The sequence below is a fragment of the Daktulosphaira vitifoliae genome, unplaced genomic scaffold, assembly GCF_025091365.1.
Source record: "Daktulosphaira vitifoliae isolate Bord-2020 unplaced genomic scaffold, ASM2509136v1 Scaffold_1, whole genome shotgun sequence".
In the NCBI taxonomy this organism is placed as follows: Eukaryota; Metazoa; Arthropoda; class Insecta; order Hemiptera; family Phylloxeridae; genus Daktulosphaira; species Daktulosphaira vitifoliae.
In genome coordinates, this window is record NW_026099572.1 from 54,004,202 (window position 1) to 54,030,298 (window position 26,097).

At 26.6% G+C, this 26,097-nt stretch overlaps 1 protein-coding gene across 1 annotated transcript in view; it reads left to right on the plus strand.

Moving 5' to 3' along the window:
• The window catches only part of LOC126896223 (CCN family member 5), a 129,933-nt gene that overhangs the window by 84,489 nt on the left and 19,347 nt on the right, over positions 1 to 26,097 (plus strand). The window contains exon 3 of the mRNA XM_050668819.1: positions 7,167 to 7,377. Coding sequence (XP_050524776.1) covers positions 7,167 to 7,377 — 211 coding nt within the window. The remainder of the gene's footprint in view (positions 1 to 7,166; positions 7,378 to 26,097) is intronic.

Here is a 26,097-nt window from a genome sequence, read left to right on the forward strand (position 1 = left end):
ATAATGGACGGGAGAGTATTGTTGACGGCTGTTGTGGCGGTTGGAATCCACCGGAGAAAGAGTAAGCTGCTCATGTTGGACAAACGACGTAGAAAATAATATGTGGTATTTCCTTGTAAGACTTCCGACAACGGTACAGCGGTTAGCAGCAAAGTTTAATGTATCTGCTCACGAAAACTAGTAACTTCTGGACTGAATGAAGTGCACAATGAGCAGAACTTACGTTTTTTATGACCACTTGGATTTTGAATACTCTATTATGCTAAAACTTCATTTTCTCGTAGTCCTTAGACAAAAAAAAACACAATAAAAGTAAATTAGTTTAAAAAAACTCGAGTCAAGTGTTTCTTCTTTAATAAAAAAATTAATTAATTATTTACCATGTTGTGTACTATTATCAAAGTTTTTTTTGTGTGATTTTGTTAAACTTTTAGAAGTGACTCTGTAAAAATTTACTAGTTCAGCATTAAAAATTATTTTGTCATATTGTGCACTAAATGCAAAACACATAAAAAACATGAGAGAAGTTTGTGTAAAGTTTAACAGTTTTCCTTTTTATTATATCAAATTAAATAATATTTTCTCCGAATAATTTTTTATTTAAAAATTATTTACTAAATATATTTTAAATTTATTAACAGAACAATATTAAATAGACAAAAAATTAATAAAATTGTAATTCAATTTTCATCTATAATCATATTTAGTTATTATTTTATAGAAATAAAAATGTTCACGTCAAACTTGTTAATATTGAAAATAATTAATAGTAACAATTTAATTGTTTGCTATATGAAATATTTCCACTACATAATATTTTTTAACTGAAAGATCAAATATATTCTAAATTTTATTCATAAAATATATTTTATATTAATAATATTAAAGTCTACGTGACTGTCAAGCTCAACAACAATAATAACCCGAATATATATATTTTCATTAAATCAAAGTTACAATTTAACATATTCATAAACTCTTATGTTCTTAACAACTGTGACGTTGAGTCGTAGTTTATAATAATACAAAGAAAATTACATGACAATATTTTTTAAAATTCACTTTTAGATTTGTCATTGACATGAAATAAAGCATTAGACGATCAACGAAGTAGACATGAGTTTTCTTGACAGCTTGGTTTTATTTTATTTTAATAATTTTATTTTTACAAATACATTTACATAAGTTTTCACAAATTGTTAATACCATCTATTGTTTGGAAATTTAATTTTAACATAAATTTAATATGTTATTACTAGGATATGAAAACTATATTTTAAATCAAAAATGTCAGTAAAAAACCTTTGAAATTCTGATTTAAACGCAAATCTACAGTAATAAAAGTTTTTTAAGAGATTAACATTAAACTTTTATGAATATTATTAATGTTATAAAAATAAAAATAAAGTAAGATTTCAATGAATATTTAAATATTTTTTAGTTTAAAAATTATTCAATGTTATGGAAATAATGAATTATAAAATATGAAAACTTTTATTATAGCTTTTAAAGTGTTTAAATGAAAATTTTTTTTAATTTTTACTATCAAATTTTAATTTTTTGGCTTTATAAAATACTGAAGTATTTTAGTTTAAAAAAAATAAATAACTACTACTTTTTCAAAAAACGTACTATAAGTTTAATGAAATTTTTATAAATGGATGAACCAAAAAGTTATTGAATTAAAAAAACCAAAAAAATATTACTTTTATTTTGAAAGTAATTGAGTCGGTTGGCCTATAATATAAAAACTCTATAATAACATTATCTAAATGTATTTTCTATTTCTTAAAAAGTAACACGTAGAATAAGAAAATATAACTAAATATTGTTAACAATATTAGTACGTGTTTTTTTGTAAATAATTCAGTGTCGTATTTAGGAATTGAACCGGTTTGGGAACTCAACTCTGCCACCTCCTAATACCTGTTTCTTTTGCTCATCAAAAAATGTTTTCTATTTTTTATGCATTGCTTTTTTTTGTTAATGAGTATTAAATTCCGGTTTTCGATAGAAATTTTCATTTAAAATATATCTAACTTACAGCACTATTCAAAACTAAATTAAATTATAACTATTTTAATTTACTAGAATTTTAATAAAATAAAAACGTTTTGATAATTTTTTATCTATATGTAATTGGCAATTGAAATAAAAATTTCAAATTTTTCAAAAATTAGTAGACATTATATTAAAATCTTATCAAAACTCTAAGTACATGAATTGTTTGAATGCAGCAACATATGCATACAATTTTTTTTTTATTCTAATTTTGATACTGTTTTGGAAAGTTTACGTTATTTAAATCTAAACCAAATAAAATATTTTAAAGATAACTTGATATAAAAAAAAACGTCTAGGTAACATTTGTTCTTTATGTTATTGGCAGCTATAGTCAAATTTTACATTTCTTTTAGTCTTGTTTTGTAAAAAATTGCAATGAAGCGTTTTATGAGAACGTTGTTATCATCATATTTCATACAATATTGAAGTCTGTTTCCCTGGGTCATGACTGTAGTGATTATTTTTTAATTTCAATATTGATATTTTTAGTTTTTATTCTTAATTATTGTGATCAAATTTGGAACTTTTATTTGCTATGGTGTGATAAAGCGTACCGTCAATCGAGCCTACTTGAGCGAGTTAAATATTTTATAGATTTGATCATATAATATTTGTTGTAAAATATTTTGTGCTTTGTAACAAAACTTGTAAACATTTTACTATTGCTGTATATTGATACGACTTAAATTATAATAGATATTTAACGTCCCCAAGGTCAACCACATTCCAAGTTGGCCCATTTGATAGTAATTATAATTAGTGATGGGCATTTTCGAATATTTTAAACTATCGAATAACTATTCGAATTGTTTTTATACAACCGAATAGTTTATTTTTAAGATAAACTATCGAATGGTTTTAAAAAATATTCGATTAGTTCTACCTAAAATTTTTATCAAGTGCACTTTATATAAGAAGATAATTAACGATTACTTAAAATAAATTATTATACAATGAATAATAGTACAAATAATAAACCGACTAGTTTATTTTTAGCATAAACTATCGAATAGTTTTAAAAACTATTCGAATATACTATGTAACTATCGAATATTTTTTGAATAACTATCGAATAGTTCGATAGTTACTATTCGATAAATCCCATCACTAATTATAATGTCAATTATGTGTATTATTGATAATACATTTTGTGATAATATATTTTGTATGTTATGTCTTAAAAAAATCTTATTTTTTCTGTTATATTTATTTGATTATTATATTTAAAACTTTTAAATTGTTTTTATGAAAGTTTTAACTTACTTTAATGGGCTATACAACACCTCATTTGAGTTTCAAAGTACTTAATAGAGCTTGTATACTACAGAATATGTCTTAAACGTCATCTAACTGTTTTGGATATGTGACATGAAAGTATAATAAATTTTGTTACGCGTGAACTTGCTATAAAACATTAAACATTTTAAACGCGATTCTCTGTTATCGGTTTACAAATCAAGATTCACACACATTGAAACTATTTTTTAATATATACAACCTCCAAACAAACTACGTAAAATGATAGGATTATAAGCTTACAAACGTTGACTGTGATGGTAATGCTTTTCTAACAACTAAAGTGTAAAGCTTCCCGTCCGGTATGAAAAGGTTACGGACTTTAGAAGAAATTTTTTTAACAAAACAGCCCCTACGTGTTTGTTGTACCATTGCGTAAAATAAGTTCATACCTACCAATAAACGCTATTTTCTTATCATACTAATATAATACTCGTGTTTTGGTTTTTTTCGGAACAAACCCCCGTTTATTTTTTGTCCTTAAGTTGTCTAAAATATTTGTATGCATTATTTTTTGCAATCCTATCTAAGTAATCATGTATACCTATATTTTTGATTATTCGATAAGTGGATAAAAAATAATGTTGCGCGTGCTATTTATAACGAATTATTGAACTATTCATATTTAAATCTCATGCAGTAAACATATTTATTAATATTAAAAATTGTACAGTAACTTGTAGTTATCCATTTTAATGTTGATCAAAAATATAGTTTATGTTATGAGATTAAGAATAGTATAAACAATATTTTTGATGATGCAAAAAATTCGCTTGTTTAAAAAGAAATCTGTAGGATATATTATCTAAAATTGATGGGAATTTTTCAATTTACAGTCATACATCATTGTTTATCGATTTGAATACAATATACCAATTAAATTGATAAGTTACAAAATATAATTTTGAATTAGCTATAGTTTGATATATTTCATGAGTTACTAACAGTTTAAATTGTATATGTTTTACAAACATAGATATAAATATATAATTAACTATTATCAAAATAATAATTATATAATTTTAATAATATAATGTACAATTCATTATTGAATAGAATTAAAGATCTCATTGGTTAATTCAAATTAGATATTTACTTAAAATAAAAAATTGTATTATAACTCAAGTAAAAAATTATTAATAATAATCATATTTTTAAAACGCTTGCAATCTAACCAAGAAAAATGTATTACGGCGTTCTGTATAGGCAATATTGCTACGGTTCTGTATTCCATAGATGTAAGAATTAATAGCTATTGTAACACACTAATTATTCAAAAGATGTTTGTTTCAAGCCGGTTTTGATCAAATATCCTTATATTAAGCTCTTTGATACAAACGATCTTGAGCTCTTATTCATGAAAATGCATATGGGTGTTTGCTATTAAAATGTGTTTACATGATGCCGCTGTATGATCTCATGATACGTGAAACTAAAAAGGTGTCAACAAAATACAGAAGTTGATTAACAATTTTATTTTAATTTATTAAGAATTCATAGTGAAATATGAATAAGAATTCACATCAAAGAATTAATTCCGTTGTGGTAATTTGATTTAAAATTAAAAATACGTAAATAACCGTTTCAATTGCAATAATGGTATTTACATGATATCATTGTATCAACTTATTGATATAATAACATAATATAATTTAATTAACTCTTTTCGAGGTTCTTTTTATAATACTCTGGCTCCCTTTTATTTTTTATTAAAAGTTGAAAAGTATTGAACACTTGAATACATATTTATTAACAAATAAATAAAATAATTTATATTTACTTGAATAATTATACTGCTTGTTTATTTAAAAAACTAACCTATTTTAGTAATACGTAAATTAAATTAATAAATAAGAAACTATGAAGAAAAAAATAGGCTTATTACTAATGCATAAACAAAATTTCTTAATATATAAAATATATATCATTGAGGATATTGTCTATCTGAATAGACTATAGGAATCCTATAAAAAACGCGTTTGTGTTCATATTATCATTTCAAGGGTTTCTATAACAATGCACTCAGTAAACTTTTCTGAAGTCATCTAATTTTCTTTCTCGAAGCATACAACCTAATTTAGAAGTACAATAAATACAACTTGAATGTGAAAACTAGACATAAATGGTTCGTTGTTAACGTTTTCTTTACGCTAATTAATACCTAAAAAATAGCATTAATTTACTACGATTCTATACAATTAGCGGCAATTAACATAGATACATAAATACAATATTTTATAAAAATTATCTTTAATATTTATCTACTACAAAATTTTTCTAATATTCTTAATCTTATGTGTATTAATGTTTGTTATATAACATGAGTTTTTGTGTAGAATCCAATTATTAGATTTACTTGTAAACTGCTAAAGGGTAAGTAATGAGGTCTGAGGTTTCATTTAAACGTTATGATTATTTTAAACTTAAACAACTTATCATGAACATTTTCAAAGTTTGTAATGAGCTTTCTAGTTCATATAATATTGTTGAGAGTTGTACAACTAGCAAAGCTGTTAAATACCAACTTAAATACACACAAATTTTCAACATTTTACTACTAAATGATTGAAACATGCATAACACTATTAAAACTACACGTACAGAGTTCAATAACAATAATATGAACTTATAAAAAAAAATTTTGTCTGTAAAAATTTAAAAGTACTTATTAGTATTATTATTATGAAGTATGATTTTTGAATGCACAAATAATATAAGTATACTAAATCATTTTCAATGTATCAAACTTAAAATCATAATATAACACTTTGATTTAATGATGTTTGTTAGTATCCTCATTTTAATATTTTATTCAGAAACACGTAGTTAGAGAAAATTGGATATGATAATGTACCTACCTTTCTAAGTTCTTAACTTTTAACCTTAGGCAATTTTGATATTTTGAAACTTATTGACGTACAGAAATTATGATAAAAATAGTATTCACACGTATTTCTAGTTGGGTAACGCAACTTATTCGGCGTCTTGTACTACACGAAACACAACTTCTTACACTCTAAGGAAAAGTATCTAAAAACACATATTATAAAATGTCAAATAAAAATGTAAAGTTAAATATTATTTAAATTAATGTTCACATGGAAATTTTTATGATGTATACTTTTTACCTATAAAGTAACGGAATAAATTACATTTTGTTGTTTATTTGTATCTGCTGTCATACACAGTACACCATAAAACGTCCACGATTTATAGCTATAATATATGAAATTCTGGTGGAGATAATTAAAAAAAGATCTAAGTAGCTAAATATTTCTTATTGATATTTCCTACTAAAATAAAAAAGTACATTTTGTTTATATGCAATGCAAATTTTACATAATAAACAGAAATATTTTTTACGAGTAAGATTATTGCTCTCTCGACCACAACCCTCATTTGCCATTCATTATTGATCTTTCTTAAACCCGAAATTAATTACTGATATTAAATTAAAAGTTTATAAGGTTCATCTTAATTTATTTAAATTTTTGTTTAAGTATAATTTTGTAACTATTGTGTGAAAGCTTTTTTGACATTCTACCTTGAAACAGGGTAACCCAAATATTTTAAAGCTTACTACAAACACTCAGTGTACTTAAATGTCAAACATTTACATTGACATGCAAAGTAGTCCTTATTTTACCTTTTTTTAACTTCGGGTTATTTTTTTAAGAATTTATATGTTAGGTTTATTTATATGTATCAGTTCATGTGAGTAGAAGCAATTTTGTTTTTTTCCTCGCAGTTATGTCAAAATAATTTTAATTTGTGTTTTTTCCTAACATAGTGAATTTTTTCTACAGATCCGATCGCATTGTACGTACCCATGTCAATGTGCCAACAGGGATCCAGTGTGCGAACCAGGCGTACCACACACTCGCGATGGCTGCGGTTGCTGCCCTGTATGTGCTAGACAAGATGGAGATCCGTGCGATGGCATAGCTGTGTGTGACCAAAGAAAAGGTCTGGTTTGTCAATACGATGACTATTACAGCCCCGCAGGAATTTGTCGAGGTAAAATTAATGTAATCTACTAAGTGATGCCTTTTTCATTATTGAATTAAACATTATTATTTCATTACATGCGTTTGATCTTTTGCAATCACAAGGAATAGAATTTCTTTGGTAGGCTCACTGTAACTTCATATATTTAAGATAAACTGTAGATAGTTAAACCACTGAATGTTAAAAGGTCCCCTAACATAAACGTATATACTTTAATTTACTACAGTTGTAGTAAAAGTAAGCTTACACAGTATTTGAAGTATGATACTGTAAAGTGTACTAATATATTCAAGGAAATAAATTGTCGTACTTCAGTGTTTTGTGAACATATATCATTTTATATTTACACTATTTTATGAGTTTATGCTGAATATATTTTACTATACCTAAAAAGAAAATATTTATAAAAATAAAATTAATTGCCCGATAAACAAAGTTAAAAAAATAATATTAAAAACACAAAGCTACAAATAACATAAAGAACATAGAAAAAAAAATTAAATTACCGTTTATCCTACAAAAAGTATATCAGCGATTGATTAAACTGTAATGTACTTTTAATTGTCATATATCATTTTTATATAAGTGTGTTTTAATTTTTTAGATAACAACTTAATAATTGAAATATAAATAATTATGACTTCATCTCAGTAATTATACAAAGGTGACAAGTTTTTTTTTTTTGTTGCAAAACACATTATAAATGGTCTGGTGGGTTTTTATTTGTTTGCTTTCAACTAAAAAAAAAAAAACCCTAGAAGCAACGACTCTAAAAAGATTATTCATTTTATTTAAATTTTCAATTATGTTTAATTTTTTAATCATATTTTAGTCTAATAGAATAATTTATACAGTTTGAGTAATATAATAATTTAGATTAACAAAGTTTTTAATAATATAAACAACACTTATTGGAGAAACTAAAATTATAACTGTTTTAAATTTTGAATAAATTTAAAAACATCTTTATATATTTTTAAATATACTATTCAAACTTTTGAAAATAACACGATCCGAAGCTAATTTTAATTTAAAAAAAGTCCACCAAATTATATTGCTAAGTAAAATATCAAAAGTAATTAGGAAAGTACGAGAATATGTGGTTTACATTATTCAAAAAATTGTACAATCCAACATTTAACTAAAGAACATCGCACAATATCATTAATACACGGATGTAGTACACTGTAAGTGGCTATACTGATCATAAAAAAATACGCTCTAAATACTTCATTTATACCAATCAATAATAATAAAACATTATATAATAAAATTGTTTTTTAAAAGAATATCATGTTTATGTTAGCGAGTACAAAAAACTCAAATATTTTTCGTGTTAGAAAGTGTAATATTATTCTCGATGAAACTTGATACATTTCAAATATAATGTTATTGGCTTTACATAACGTTAATTGTTCATTAAAAATAATTTTATCATATAGTTTGAGCACTATTATTAAGTTATTTCTAAAATGATCTTGGTTAATTACTTAACACCTTCTTATAGAAAATCTTGAAAAATTATTTTTCCTTAAAAATAAAGAAATGACGAATAAAAAATAGTCTATTTTTTTACTACACTAGATCAATATTTTACCTACTATAAATATTATAACAGGAAAGTTTTATATTTATGTTATAAATGGTTCACATCCGTTCACTTAAACGCTGCCATGATGTTGAATCTACTATCTACATAAACATTTAAAGTAGTTTAAGAAACGAGAATAATAAAGAAAAAGCACTTAGAGTATTAATAAAGGAAAATTGCACCAGTATGTGAAAATAAACGTGTACGATAACTGTTTCGAGACCAAATAGTTGTTGTAAAAAATAACAACAGTACTTTGGAAATGAAATAGATACGGCGAACACGGTAAGTAAAATGTAGAAATAAATTTTCGGCTATTGTTCAAGTTGTTCAAAAAAGAGAAAATAAAAAGAAACCATTTGCAATCGAGTCGATAAATAGCTTTTTATTAACCGCTTAGATTTAAGCAGAGGGCAAACCTATCAAGTAAATGCGATAGTTTGTGGCAAAAACAACAGCAGGTAATTCACACACATGCGTTCAATTAATATTCACGTAACGGCGACAATATTAAACAACGTTCCATTTGATCGGTTAGTGGTTGGAACGGTAGGTGGGGAAATGACGGGGAAAATTAACCATTGATATCTGATCGTGGATTAAATATAAAACTGGTGGAATGTCTGTCCAAATATAAAATGATGCAAACAAATTTTGTGCCGTCTGGCAGCCAACTCCAATAATAATATTTCTATGGATTTAGATGCAGTATTGTAACCGTCATTTACTTACAATTTAAAAGGTTCTTCATAAACGATAAGATTCGTTTTACTAGGTTTGATAAAAATTACCTGTGTAATCTTTGAGGATAGTGTATGTAACAATCTTTTTGAATATGCCAACTAAGTAATATTATCAAGACGTCAATAACAGATAAAATTACCGAGTATAAATGAATTGCATTACGTCGAGGTTGAAAAATAGTATTAAATTATACAAATAAAAAAAAGGCAACCGTAGAAAAAAGTTTCTAAGTCTTGTGAATAAATAAATATTGCAGCCGACGTCGATAGTTTTTATAATATCCTTAGAAGTGTTATGAAATAAAAACCAACAGGCCTTTGCTATTATAGACATTCTGAGAAAATGAGCATTACAATATAGTTAAAAGTTTATTGGATTTATGCTATTCAATTCAAAGCTAGAGTTACTCAGTCTAATAAAGTTTTCTTTATTCACATCCTGAATAAACCATTTTTTAATTTATTCAAATTTCTATCATAATTCACTCGCTAAACGCATTAAACAACTAGACGCAAAATAACTATTATTAGAATAAAAATCTTAATGGAATCATTGGATGAACTCTATCTAGATGTTATCCGCATTTTAATATCAGGTCCTACTGTAACAGCATCAACTAGTATAAAACAATCTGCATTATACAATTACCCTGATTTCATTTCAATTAATAATCAAGCAATGTGAAATCAGTGTGAAAAAGTGCACTTAATGTTGCTGGATCGACATGAAAAACTACTAGCGAGTAAACACGAATTCATTTGAAATTCAAAAGGATCTGATTATTTTCTAATCTGTAGTTATCTAACGAGAATACAAATTGCAATGTCTAACGGATAAACTTGCGATCGACGGTATTGTACAAACATCAACGTGCCAGATGTTACGCTAGCAATTAGTAAAATGTATACCGGTACGTGTTAATTGAAATAATTTTGATATTATCTTAACGTGTTTTATCATTTAAATTAGACCCGACGTTTAATTCTTAACACCCGTTGTATTACAAAGTCATGTGGAAACTCTTAAAACGTATGAACATTTTCCTAAATGAAATTAATTCGATCGAGGCAACTTGTCGTAAACAATGCGCAGTCTACAGTCCATATCGTACCTGCATTCGTTTGTATTTAGTGCTGAAAACGTTTTAAATTGGAATAATTATTCATAACTTTAAATTGTTGTTTATCTGTGTTGTTTACAGTAAAATAAATTAATTAGTGAATAAACCTAAACTTCTAAACTATTATTTCAATATGAAACACGTTATTAGCAGTAAATATCAATGAGAGTTTATATTAGATTGTTCAGGCTGGTCATAAATGAATTAGCGTTAACGTTTTAAGCAAAAATAAATAAATCTTCATTAAACTTTTAAGGTAATTGAACTTAAAAAATTGTTCACATAGCTTTATTTTAAGTTACCATTATTTACGTTAACTTATCGTTTAATTGACCTAATAATCATACTGTTTTCGTTAAGTTAATTTTATTTATAACTATAAATTGTCAATATAATAAGATGCTTTTGTTTTCAAGTTTTGCTTTTTTATAATTTTATGGTAAAAACATTCTCCGTTTTATTGTCGACCTTTAGTGATTTTCGCAAACAAACACTATGACCGTATTGAATTAAATTATTATACAGATATTTTGTTGTAATTATTATGAAACGAAAGAGACGAGAGATAAGTTGTACAATGGTTAATGCATTGTAGTATTGTGTACAAGTTATATACTTGTTATATTTAATTATTACAAGTGGTTTCAGTAAGAATAATACCAAATATTGGATTAGGATGTTTTTGGGATATAGCGTTAGCGGGATGAGACATAAATGAACCTTTGGACATGAATGGCGGTGTTGTAGAAAAGGGTAGGCTAAGAAACGTCGGATTCCCTAACAACGCCGCTGATGATAATTAATCTCACCCCGTCCGAACCAGAGGACCGTTATCAATCAACGGCGCACCGCGAAAAAGATTTCATTGCTGTAGAGAGCCGTCGAGTTTTTTTTCAACAAACCGACGGCTATTCTGTTCAATCAACAGAAGCCATACGCACGCAATATGGTCCAAGTGTCTACGTATACACCGACAGTGGAATTAATGGAAGTTCGGACAACTTCACGATTGCGTTCGATGGTATTCAGCCGAGAAATCTTTTTGTGAGTCGTAACCGACTTATTTACAATACAAATAGTGCACAAACAAAACAAAAGAGCCTCCTGTCGAAATCTTTTCAGTTACAGGATATCGGGTAAATTGGGTAGCCCGTTTTTATAGTAAAAACTCAATATTTCATAACAAAAATCTTGGAATTAAATTTTTTATTTCGTCAAATTAAAAATAATACTTAAACGTCACACAAAAACATGAGACAGCACAGATTTTTTTTTTTGCTATTAAATATATTTTCCTTTTCATACATTTTTCATATTATTATGAAAATATGAATAAACATTTAAAATATTAACATGCGAGTTTATAACAATGTGGTTAAAAAAAAAAAAAATACTGTACTTCTGTGCTTAAATGTTTTTAAATTGTAATTTTTTTTCGCTACTATTCATTTACTATTTATTTCATATTATTTATTTTAGTCTTTTACTTACAATTCAAACAAATTCAAAAATATTATGAAATTATTTATCAAAGTAGATAGCTCAACGTAATTCTTACATTAGAAATAACTTTTGTAAAAAAAAACTCAATAATTCTACAGTTCTAAAAATATTAATTTTTTATGATTCTGAATTGATGTCTAAAAAAAATTCTATAATATCTATACTAATATTTTATGTAATTAATAGAGTTACTAAAGAATATATTTAGTCGAACATTATAAAAACTAAATGTATTTTATACACATGCATATTTTTTAATGTTGTTTAAGTTCGATAAAATTCTCGAACACATATTTGTTACCTATTTGTTAAGCGCCGAGAATAACACAATGAACAAGATAAACTTCTTGTTTATGTCATCAGGTTTTTTTTTTTTTTTGTCAAATCTTATCGTGTTTACTAGGGAAAAAAATAAAGAAGGATTACATCCGAATTCGTCTTATATCGCCGATTTAAACGATTCGAGACTTACAGTTTTCCTGTATTGCTCCAAAAAAAAATAAGTCCTATTATATTATATAACACACTTCTCTGATCCAACACAGTATGATGGAGATTTTTTTTCTGTATGACTAGCCATTTTATACACAACACTCATGAGAACAATAACAGTTTTATAAGTATTGCTAACCGGTGACAAAATTGCTACTCAGACCCTTCAAGGAAACATATGATATTCATAAGATTTTGTCAACAAGATGAAAACTACAAAATCACATTTTCCACTCTCCTAATCTAGATTTTTTTCAAGTAGATATAGCTGAAAATTATTAAATTTTATATCAGAATCATGAGCAGTTCTACAATATAGAGCGCGATTTGAACATAAAATATGATCTGCAACTGACAGTTTAAAACTATTCACTATTCTACTAACTTAACTAACAAATTGATCTTTTGGCTACACCATTTTAATGGGATACAAATTGAAAGTCGAAAAACATAACACAAAATACTAAAATTATAGATTTATATACTTTACTTAGTTTTAGGCAATGTTAAATGTTTACATCAAAACAAATTTAGTTATCCAGAGGGGCGTATTAGGAAAGTCATAATGGGTGGAAGGTGGTACAAATAATTTTTTTCGATTGACAGCTACCACGAAGTTATTTTTATTAATTTTGAGCAAAAAAAAAAAAAAAGAAATGCATTAAAAAATTTTTTATTGTATGGTTAATGAGAAATCATGAGCTCCTGTACTCTTCTAAATATGTCACTGATTTCAAATAATGTGATATGTTCATGGCTTTTAAATATTTCTGTAATGAGTGCTGAAATAAGATTTTGACATCAAATTTGTTATTTATAAGGGAACTTTCAATAATTTCATATTATTTAGTGAGATTGCAAACATTCTGACATTTTCAACATCAAAGTAAAGAAATAGAATTTAATTAAACGTATATTCATAATAGCTAATTTAACTTAATATTTTCATTAAGTTTACTACGTTGCATACAAAATTGCAGTTTAATTAATTAACCAATTCGATAAGAGAGGTAATATAGCATCTATACAAAATTCATAAGCTCTTCAAATCAGTTTTCTTAGAGTATATTCTCAATGTTTATAATACTTAAAGTTTTAATAATATACGTTTAGGAAATCATTTGAGCAATAAGAATGATATTTTACAATTTCATATAATTTTCTTATTTGATACTATTACATACTAAATTATTTTGCATTTGCAAGAATCCTTTTACTTTTCTCATAAAAAATAATTTTAAAACATATTATAATATTCTGTTTTTTTTTAATAGAATGATCACTTCGAGTAAAATTTTTATTATATGCCAATAACTAACTTTTAATTAATAAAAATTGCATTATATTAATTGTAATATAGTCACGAAAACGAAAGTTTCTATAATTAGCCATACAATTGTAGTGTACATTCTTTGTATTAAATTCTATTGTTCTTATAGTAAAACTCTATTTTAGTTCTTTGTTATGCAAATTCTCGAACTTTGTCTTCTACCAGAACTTTGGAAATAACTAACTCAAGCAATAAAAATGAAAAATTCTTACTCTAAACGACTATAATACATACAGTAGAAAAAGTTATATTGAATTAAAAATAAATACCAACATTTTGTCACGTTTTTGCCTTATTGCCATTTTCACGTTTTTTTATTGATTTATAAAACGAATTAATATTGAACAACTTCAATATACTTGTAATATTTTTAATTACAATACATTATTATTAAAGATAGCTATTTGTTTTTTTGTTAACGTATTTTCATTTGAACTTTAAGTGTATAATTATATATTTTTTATTGCTTTTACCAAATCTGAGGTGTTGAAGTTATGGTGTATGAGTATTTTTTATTTTTCTCTTGCTAAAACACTTGATATTATTTTCGTTTTTTGATTCTTCTAAAAATAATCTTAATTGATCAAAAATGATTGCCTGTCAAAATATTGAAAGATCGGACAGTAAAAATGTTACCCCTTCTACCATCCAAATTAAATTATATTTTCATATCAAAATTTTCATCAGTTAAATTTATGAAAATTTCTTAGATGATCAAAGATGCACATGAATTTGTGCAAAAGATTTTCATTTTTGTAAAAACAAACGTTTTTAAGATTTAAAAAGAGAAAAAATATTTATCTCTATAGTTTTTACAGTGCAATTTATTGTAAATAGCATACTTAATTTAATTTTTAATTCATTTAAGTTTTAAATTTACTGTAATTAGTTAGTGTAATGTTTCTTATAGTTTACAATTTGTTGTGTGTTGCTCATTTTATATTTTATTTGTATTGTTTTTATTTTGGTGTATATTTCTTTCGAAAGTAAAATATCACATACTTTATCTTTTATAGTTGGCAATCACTTCTTCTGTAAAAATATTTTCATTTTTATTTTAATTAAAAACAGTGAAATTAAAAGCTATTACACTTCATCTGAAAATAGTGGCAAATTATAATTATAGAAAATAAATTACATCGTGTCGGATTTCAGATTTGTGAATCACAAAAGAATCTGGATGACAAATGAATCTTTATTAATGGCTGATCTGAAAATAAAGGGTGTGTTTTCGAAAGGAATTTAAATAAAAAACATAGGCACATCAGTTAGATGTATACACTAATATTAAAAAAAAAAAAAAATACTCTCAAAACAAAGAAAATCTTAATGAGTGCTTTAAATTAAATTCTTATCCCTATACTTGAGATGTCTGACATAAAATAGATTAAAAAAAAAAATTAACATGAGTCATTACTTTGTGTTTTTCATACCGAGTAAACAAATTGCTTTATGATTTTCAAATCAATACTTTTTTTAATAAAAAAATAAAATTATTAATATTTCCTGGGGGGGTTAATTTAAAATAAAAACAAATGATAGAAAAACCTATAGTTGTGAATGTATAAAATAATTAAATGAAATTAATATAATAAGAGAATAATGAAAGTATTTTATTTTACTTTTTACATTTAATTCACGTCGAGTATTATAAAAATCATGAGCTAAGAAATAATATTATGTATGCGGTATTTTACTATATAGAATTTTCTTACAATACTTTTTGTTCCTTTTTAATCAACTATTAGACTACTTAAATTTTACACTACAAAAAGTAACACTTAGCGTTAGTTTTTATTAATGACGAATCAAATAATTTTTTTTCGTTAACCTTTGTCAAAATAAGTCTGCACTTGCGTGTTGCTCAAATTGTACGAATTGTGATTGATTTTGAAAAAGTTCTCTGAATCAAGTAAATGTTTCAGAAGTAATTGAACGGACAGCCACGATATGTTTCCATACTTCGCCCATTCTTCTTTTGAAAACTTATTAAAAGCTCCTATACAACTCTCGGAAATGCAAAAACTTTTTCAGTATCTCAAAATTTCAATTATATACCAACCTCAAAACAGACATTTAATTGACATATTAAATTATGGAACAATAACCGTTACACGATTCAAGAAATATGCAGCCAGTAACTTAGGTTTTAGTGAGTTATTCATGATATAAGAGTCATCATCATCTATTATAAGCTATAATGAGAAAGAAACCATATTTATTACTTCATACGAAAATTGTTGAGGGAACTGACGCGTATAAACATTTTTCTCTTTCGCAATCATTTCACTGTGGTGAAAAATGAGTGTAACTTATGTCGAGTGGGAAGAAACAAATGTAAAGAATCAACGTAGGTAGGTGGCGATTGTAAAAATGAATATCATGTTTGTAACGTTCTTGGTGTTCGCTATTATTCATCGTCTTTGTTCGCACCACAACAAGTAATAAAATACCATGTAAACAAAAATATGTTATGGCTCTTTTGTTTTCTCAATTTTTTAATATTATTGTGAAACCTAAATGCAAAGACGTCTCCAAAAGTATTATACTTAGAGGGAAAATTGTAATACAAATGACACACACTCTTCCTTGTAGAAATGCGTTTATAATAACTAATTTAATACAACATAATATATAATAAAGGAGTAAGTAATAAAACTCCATAGTTTTTAAATAATATAACTGGGACTTTTTCATTAAGGAAAAATTGTATAATGTTAAGAAAAATTTTCTAAATGAAAAGAATATATATCCATTATACAGGGTGATTTTTTTATCATAACCCACTCAATTACTTGCAGAATAATAATAATTTAAACATTTTTTTTTTATTATTATCTTTAGTTACACATTATTCTTGAATTATTAACTATGTAATACTTTTTAAGTTCATCCCTTATGCTTGGTAAGGGTGTCAACTTTGTTTTTTTAAATGGTAACACATATTTTGAATTTAATAAAATGTTTGAGTTTTTAATTTAATAGTAAATAGCATTTGAATTTTTAATATAGCTTTATTAGCTTATTAGATATAAACATTTAAAGTTTCAAATTTTTGAGTTAATATACATGTATAATACACATGGGATTGTAAATACAGGTAGCTAATTGAATTTTTATGACATTGCTGTCTCAGTCACGGATTGTTTATTATCAATTATGATTATCAATAGATATACTTTCTGTATTGTCAGTTAGTGTATTTATAAACTCATAACAATGTGCCTTACTACAATTGATAATAACAATGCTGTGTACCTGCTAATATCGATGTTATAAAAAACCAATTAGCTACCTGTATTTGTAATCCCTTGTGTATTATACCTGTATATTAATTCAAAAATTTGAAACTTTAAATGATTATATCTAATAAACGAATTAAGTTATATTAAAAATTCAAATGCCATTTACTATTAAATTAAAAACTCAAACATTTTATTAAATTCAAAATATGTGTTACCATTTAAAAAAACAAAGTTGACCTCCCTCCAAGGCATAAGGGATGAACTTCAAAAGTATTACATAGTTAAAAATTCAAGAATAATGTGTAACTAAAGATAATAATAAAAAAAAAATTTTTAATTATTATTATTCTGTAAGTAATTGAGTGGGTTATGATAAAAAAATCACCCTGTATAATTTTTTTTTGCTTTTTAGATATAACTCCCTCTTATATATGCCACTGTAGATGTATTGTTATTTCTAATGGAATGAAATAACAGAATTGATTTAATTGTTACAATGATAAAAAAAAAACAATTTTTAAAAATCATTCTGAACAATTGTAGTTAAATCATATTTATAAGTCCAAAAAGCAAAACATTTTGATATTTAACTTTTAAAAATTTATACATACATATTATAAATACTTAAACCACTAGTTGAAAACTATGTCAGTGAATATTTAAATATTAGACTAGTACAATGTCCTTAAATTATTCAGCTAATATTTATGTACCAAACAGCTGCATAGTTTAGTGGATATGTGGATAAAATATGTGCATTATTTGTAATAATATATTTATCAAATATATTTTCAAATTCTATTACATTTTGTCCCGTGATAGATATTCTATTTACAAAGCAAATAATCTGTGTAAAATATACTATAAAATAAATCATTATTGGAAGAAGTTGATTATTATTACTACTTATACTAAGGTTTTTTTTTTAATTTAGTTTCTACTATCTCAATATATTTTTAGGATGAAAGCAGTTATCACTATTTATATTTTATATGCGTGACCAACATGATGGTTGAATGTACAACACAAGTTTCATTTTCGATTCAACAACCAATCGAATAAAATTGAAATTGTATTTTATTTAAAATGGATTTCTCAATATTTTTTAATTTGGTCGGATGCAGTTATTATATTTTAAGATTGAAATTATAAAATCGATTTTTTATTGGTCATATAATTAATATGATAGTGTTTAATACTTCTGTAATATTTTTCTTATAAATCCACAGAAATTGGCGAATATTAGAAATAATGAATAATAATAATTATACTTCACAACAAATTAAACTCTCACCCAAACCCTAATATTCAATACCTCTATTCAAAGCACATCCCCGACAATCCGCCAAGAAGATTAAAAAGAAAATGGTGTAGAGACCTCCTATAGAAAAAAAAAAAATGAAATCAAAAAACAAAATTCAAAGTAGGTAGCTTTATTGGGTGCCCCCCTACTGCATGCTATTCAAGTCATATTGTAATTTTTTTTTTTTCACTACTGTTAACCCATTTACGGTTGTGCATATATTTTGTATAGATGTAAATGTATAAAGTTATTTGAATAGAAAAAAAAATAAAAAAAATAATAATTATGATAACTATAATGATCAAAACTACCATAATTTTTATAAAATTATTTCACAAAACTGCATTCGTGAAAGTAATTATTATTTCAGAAATCAATTGTTTATCAATTTATTTAAGAAATTTGTAGTAGTAATCTGATTTTCTAACAAAATAAATTTTTTAAACGCAGACTTAGCTTTTAAAACGGAAGCATCAACTATTTGAAATCATTATAAATATGTATTGAAGTTTGTACTTTTATTTCAATAATTAAATTTCAAATTGATGAAATATTTTTAATAAATAGCTCACTTAAAATTGCTAGCCATGAATTCAAAATAAAAAAATATAACAGAGATTTCCATAGCTTTGAATCCCTAAAAATAGTACCATATTAAAAAATAAATGCTTAATAGACATTTTTTTAATTTCTCTGTAATATATGTTCAACTTATACTAGTCCAATCACATGCTTATCTGTATAACTTAATAGCTAATAGTTAATTAATCTACTTTTTATAGAACATTTTAATGTGAACAACTTAACGCCGCACATTAGGCTACACTCAAAACACTAAGTAAGCCATAATAATATTATTGTTTCCCTTTTCAGTAGGTATACTTTCCATATTTAGCACCATTCTTTCAAAACTATTCCGCATTTTCCAGCGCATCCATTATTGCATACTATTGTTGTTTTTGGGGTATAGTCACAATATTTTGATTCCGTTCAACTTTGTAATGAGAAAACTTGAATCCAAGATAAGAATTTGTGGCGAGCCCAACACAATGCGCACGGGTTCTCCCACTAAAGTTCACCGTTGATCTAGGAGATTTATTGACCTGCGCAAACAATTGGCTCGATTTTGATGTATAGGAGTCATGTATATTGTACCCATTGTTCTTTACAAAATACGTTCACGATAAATTGCATGTCTTAAAAATGCAGTGTATACCTAAAAGTACATTATTTTATTTTTATTTTCCTAAAACAGTAGCAATAACTACTTTTTACCTTTTCGTCATAGAAAGGTCAAATCAGATAACAAATCAAAGCTTAAGGGTTTGAGTATATACTGAACTAAAAATATTTTGAAAAATTAACAATATTGCACTCTAGTTGGTGTTTATACAATTAGTATTCCGACAATCATTAGTATTCTCTAAAAATCAGAGAATAATTAAAATAATAATTGAATTAGTTAATATCATAACATATATTTTATATTTTCTATAGCGAATATTAATTTTGTAGTAATTTACAGAGAACCATTGAATACACATGTGAGTTCATAACTATAATATTATCACGCTGTTAACCCGATATTTTTACTGGCCTAACAAACATGGAAACTATGTTTCTATTCGAAGTATTCATTTAGTACCAATCGATAATATTTACAGTACAAGCACTTTACAACATGTTGGTGTTAAGTTTAAACCATTGATTACCAACTTAAACATTTAGTGGCTGTATTAAAATGTGTTTATCAGCGTAATGAAGACCAATTTAAACGCTGGTATAACGATAGGACACTAGATTTTGAGAATATTGTATAGTGATTAACGATCAACCGGAATACCCGCAATTTCTACAGCTAATATATAACCGTCCGTAGAATATGAAGTTCCAAAAGGCCATCTATTTATCATGGCGACAACATATATTAACCTTTTTTGATTACAATGACCACTGGTAATCAATAATAATTAACGTTAACCACCGTTCTAACACAGTTGACTTAACCTTTCTCTGCAAAGCATCCGTGTCTCCGGACATGTCTTGAAAACTGCTGACAGTCTTGTATTATGTTTCTTTAAGCCGAGTCGCATTACGAATTGAAAGCTAAGAAATGATTATTTGGTATTATTTGTACAAATATTTCGAGTTTATTACGGAAAACTAAACCAATATCTTTGTTTGTTTCCATTATCTCGGCCCAAATTATACGACGTTCTACTAACGTTATGTCAACATGCGCTTTAAAGTTCTCAACAGGTTTGGTAGAGCGTAAACCCCCCAGAATTATTACATAGTCTGGTCTGCCGTTTTCATAGGCATTAACAACGACATAAAATACATTTCCAGCATTCCAAATGTGTAATGAAAATCCGTAGCAAATTTTACTGTCACTGAAAATTAAATTACTGGGAAAATAGGATTCTTTTAAAATATTTGCGAGGGTCGAAGTAGATTGCAGAAAATTAAAATAAACAAATATCAGAGACCTCACTTAATCCAAAATTTATCTTCAACTTTTTTAATCTTGTGCAAATTCAAGCTTAAAATAACTCTGAATTACTTCGTTAAAATAAAAGTAACAGAATTTAACAAATATTATTTTTCGCGATGTCATATAAGATTACACTGAACATATTTTATAAATATTATTCCATTAACACGTCAAAAATGTGTTACCACTTAGATAATCGTCGCAACGATCGTTTAATTATATTTAAGTTAATAAATATTGTGATGAAATGTAAAGAACTGTTCATTACTGATATTTCCGTCATGCTATTAAAACTATACTTCGGTTCGGCCGTTTCGGTTTGGCTTTTTACAAAATAAATAAAAAAAAATTATAAACAATGTGTGTAAGACTAAAACCTAATTATGCTTATTTCACGTCGTTACGCAACTAAAAACATGCAAATAAAAGGAACATAATACACATTCGTGTAGAAAATGTGCTAAATTAAGGTCAACTAGAAACATAAAATATCGCGTAGTCTCTAGAGAGAGTTTTGGGTCAAACTTTTCGACCCGTATACTTTATCAATATTCAAATCAATTATGATTAGACCCTACGTTTTAAAATAATCCTAATTAACTACCGTCAAAATGCATTTAGGTACCCTTGTCTTTCAGTTCATTGTGTTAATAGATTATAGTGATTATTTTTAAGTAATTATAATTAGACCTATAGTTTGTAGGTTTTCATTAGATTTTTTTTTAAGCTCCTAATTTTTTTTTTATCTAAATGGTTTATCCTATGATAGTTTTCTTAAATTATTTTATTATTTCATTGTCAATATTTTTTAAATGTCTAGAAATATGTATTATTTAATATATTAGTTTTAATTCTGTAAAAAACCTATTGAATTTCTAAATTAATACTCGTGTTTTAAAGTATCATAAAAAAATATGTTTGCAATGCTATTTAGCAAATCTTTAAATGCTTAATGTAATATAAAAAAAATGATATTTTAAAGCTGCATGATATAAATTTTTGTAAGTAATATTATTTACATATTTATCAAAGGTAAACTAAGATTTGCGATTTATAAATAATTTGTAAACTGTAAATCTGAGTATACATTTGATGTATGCGCAAATAATATTACTTACAAAAATAATATTACTGGAATACCTAAAGTATTATTCTTTAGTTATTACAGATAGGATAAAAGTTTTTTTTTAAATCGACATAAAATGCGATTTAATTTTTATGGCTTTTAATTTTAAAGATGGTATCTACAATCTTCTTAAATTGTAGTATCTAAGCGCATAATTTTAATGATTCTTAAATTACAAGCTCTATTTAAGAGTTTTAATAACTATAAATTTTTAATATCTTACTACAAAGGATGTTTTAATTACTTCTGCACCAATAGAAAAAATTACATTTTTTTTTAGACTTTTTTGTTTTTATTCGAAAAAATGATGTAACCTGATCAAAATGAGGCACTTAAAAGTTCCAATAACTTACAATTGTTGATTGAATAAAGAAACATGAACTACCGGCCAGTAGAAAAAAAAGTTATCGTGTTTACTAACTCAATGTAAACAAAGTAAAGGGGAAAACACATCACTGCGAAACCAATAACTACTCAGTTTTGCGTCGGTAATAAAAAGAAAAAAAAAGTTTGTGGTGTATTATGTCAATTTCATTCTAAGTACAAATAGAATAAAGGAAGTTAGAAAACTTTATTGAGTTATTTTAGTTGTACAAGGATAAAGTGTTTGATTTTTATTCTCGTTGTACCATATAATTATGAAATTAATTAATAAAATACTTAACCAAATCCTTGGAAACAAAATATATATTAAAGCGAGTGTATCGGGATTCGATATTTTCATAACATTTTACTTGTTGCTACTTTATTTTTACCATCATATAATATATTTAGAGAGTTTTTTCTCATTCTTGATTATGGCATCCAATATTTATACGTTGTAACTACTAAAAAAAACTATTTCATTATTATTAAATTCGTTCAAACGATTTTATTTGTTTAATATGTTATTCAGTTCAATTACTCATTGATACAGATAAACGCATCGAACATTCAGAATTAAATATGAATTATTTACAAGTCTAATTCATCGAAAACAAGAACTTTTTTTATTGGATAACGACGAGCGAGTTGAAAATCGGAAGAAAAACTTTGACATCGGATCGACTGAGTATATAATAATTTTTTAGACTAAAACTCAAACTTTTTCGTCCGGAATGAAATCGCATTACGGTCGCTGGAAAAACAAAAACCTGAACCACGAGCATGGAATCTGAGGGTCCTGATGGATGATTTTACTGGGAAAATACTGCTCACGGACAGAACCCGAATAAAGACTCATATACCGTGTGCTTTACGGCAGTATCTAACGTGTAAGCGCGTTTTTATGTTGATGGCAGTCATAAATCCATGTATAGGTCACTTTGATCCTCAGTTATCCTGTACGAGCCCAGGGAACAAGAACGATGGTTGCCGCAGCCGCCGTTCGATTTTATGTAACATCACTCTGTCTCTCTCTCGAAACAAATATTACTCGTGAGGCTAGTGGTACTTGTGCTTTGATAGTGAAAAGTAAACAACTCGGAAATAAAACGGAAAACGACGATTAGATAGAGCCGATAGACGACCGCCATTGGCCCCAGTCGTAAACGTTTATCATCCACGTACGACGTCGAAGCAAATGTTTACATCCGGTGCGTTGTTATCGATTCATAAACATAATAATATTATTACCATTATGCGGTTCTATTTCCGTTTAAAAGTGCCAACTTAAGAAAACCGAAATTATATCTGGACGTAAACATCAAACTGTAGCGAGTGCACGTGACCGAATTTTATGACATGAAAATCAGCTAGGAAACGACGACGTTTATTTATTTTTGTTTTATGCATATTTTCCAATAACAAAAACACTCGTTTCGTATGCGCAGGCAATGTTTGCGTTGAATCTTTTTCCAAACTAATTTCGCATACGCGTGTAATAGATTTCCAAGCCGACTACACGATTTCCACATTATTGTATACTTTATTATCGTGATCATACTAAACATATGTAAACTCTGTAAATATTATTCATGCAATCATTTAAATTTCTCGCCGTTGTGCATTGTGTACAGCTATTTGGAAAACTGGAAACACGTGTACTCGCCAAATGTACCTGCGGGTCGCAAAATACAAAATGAAATGCGTGTTACTATAAATTATGCTTAATAAATAAGCCATAAATTAATATAAAAACTCGCGCGTTTTAAAATATCTGCCAACCATTCGCTAATTGAATTCAAGAACAATTTATAGTTGGCGTCGTGCATATTAAACCGAAAGAAAGTCGCACTCATAACACATTCTAGATGGTTACGAAATGGCCGGCCGTTTTTTTTTTTTAATTATTAAACGTGTTGGACCGCGTTGTTTCGTGTTGTTGTCGTTCATCGGCGCTGGAGTGCATAAAGGAACAATATTGCAAATATTTCCAGGGGTTCATACGACTACCGTGACGTTTGAGAGTACATGGCGTGGTCGGTTGCAGTAATGAAGCGATAACTCTTATATCAAGCCGGTTGCCATTATTCAGCCCCAGTACATAAACCATGTTATTTTCTCTTGTCCATACGCACACTATACATTCGCCTACATAAATCCACGACCCAGATACGTATTGTTATGCATAAACACATGTACAATACCGTACTGCCGCATATGAAATATGTGTATGTGCACATTATTATTATTATTATTATTTTATATAACGGAGGTCGCTCGAATTCGGCGCACGCCATCTGTGCACGTCACGTTCCCAAGCCGTGCGAGTTTAGAAATACTCGTGTATTGACACCGAGTTGTTCGTTTTCGAAAACCAAGACACTCCGAAATGTTGTTGTTTCCACGACAAATCACCTCCAACGAGCGTTTTGATGTTAAGCTGGTCAATTAAATTCCATTGTTTGGTTTCATAATTATTTTAATAGGACTTTATCTTTCCATTGAGTGCATATATCACGAGATCATTTTCATTTTACATGACGTGTAGAAGTCTATAAAGCCTTTGTAAGTTCTTTCGGGGCGGATTAACGTAAATAATCACAAATGCTTAATATAATTTAAAGTCTATTGGGTTTCAAGGGTTCTTTTGTTGAACAAACATAATGAAAAATTATACAAAATTACTCAAACCTATTTTATTGGAAATTCTACCCATAAATTCCCGTGCAAAAAGTATTTCGACAACAATATATACATGAATATTGTAAATTTAATAATACTAAACTTGTTTTGTGCCCTAAATTACGCACGCACAATTTATCTTTAGTAAAGAGTTTGTAAATCTAGCCGAGGTTTATTGTTGCTAATTTATGTTTTATCTTGGATAAATTATAAGTAGGCTTAAATCTAATTAGACTACCATGTTTATCACTGCTCTCGTGGGCACAAATGTTTTTTATTCAAGAAAAAAAAAAATCGTTCATCGTAAACTTTGAAGTAAAAACTATTGTTTGTACACATACTTTAATCTCGTTCATAAATCTGGCGTATCGTGTTAACTTATGGAAAATCCGATTAGTCCAATTAGATATTTTATTTTATTTTTTTAACCAACTGTATATTCGTTTACATTAATAACAGTTAGATAAGATATAACGCCCCCCAAACACTTATAACATCTGCCAAATAATACAGCTCATATTTTAATTCCTTCCTATAAAATTATTTATTATACTTAATACTAACCAAAATCAACGTATTAAAGTTAAATAACAACTTTTTTCATGTTAAGCAAGTGGTTATTATATTTTTTTCAAAACTTTTCATGAATATATATGATTTCTAAAAAATATGCATAACAAAAGTTTCATGCGTAGCTCAAGTGTACAACTAATGAGTTTTTCGTCTTTGAAAATAA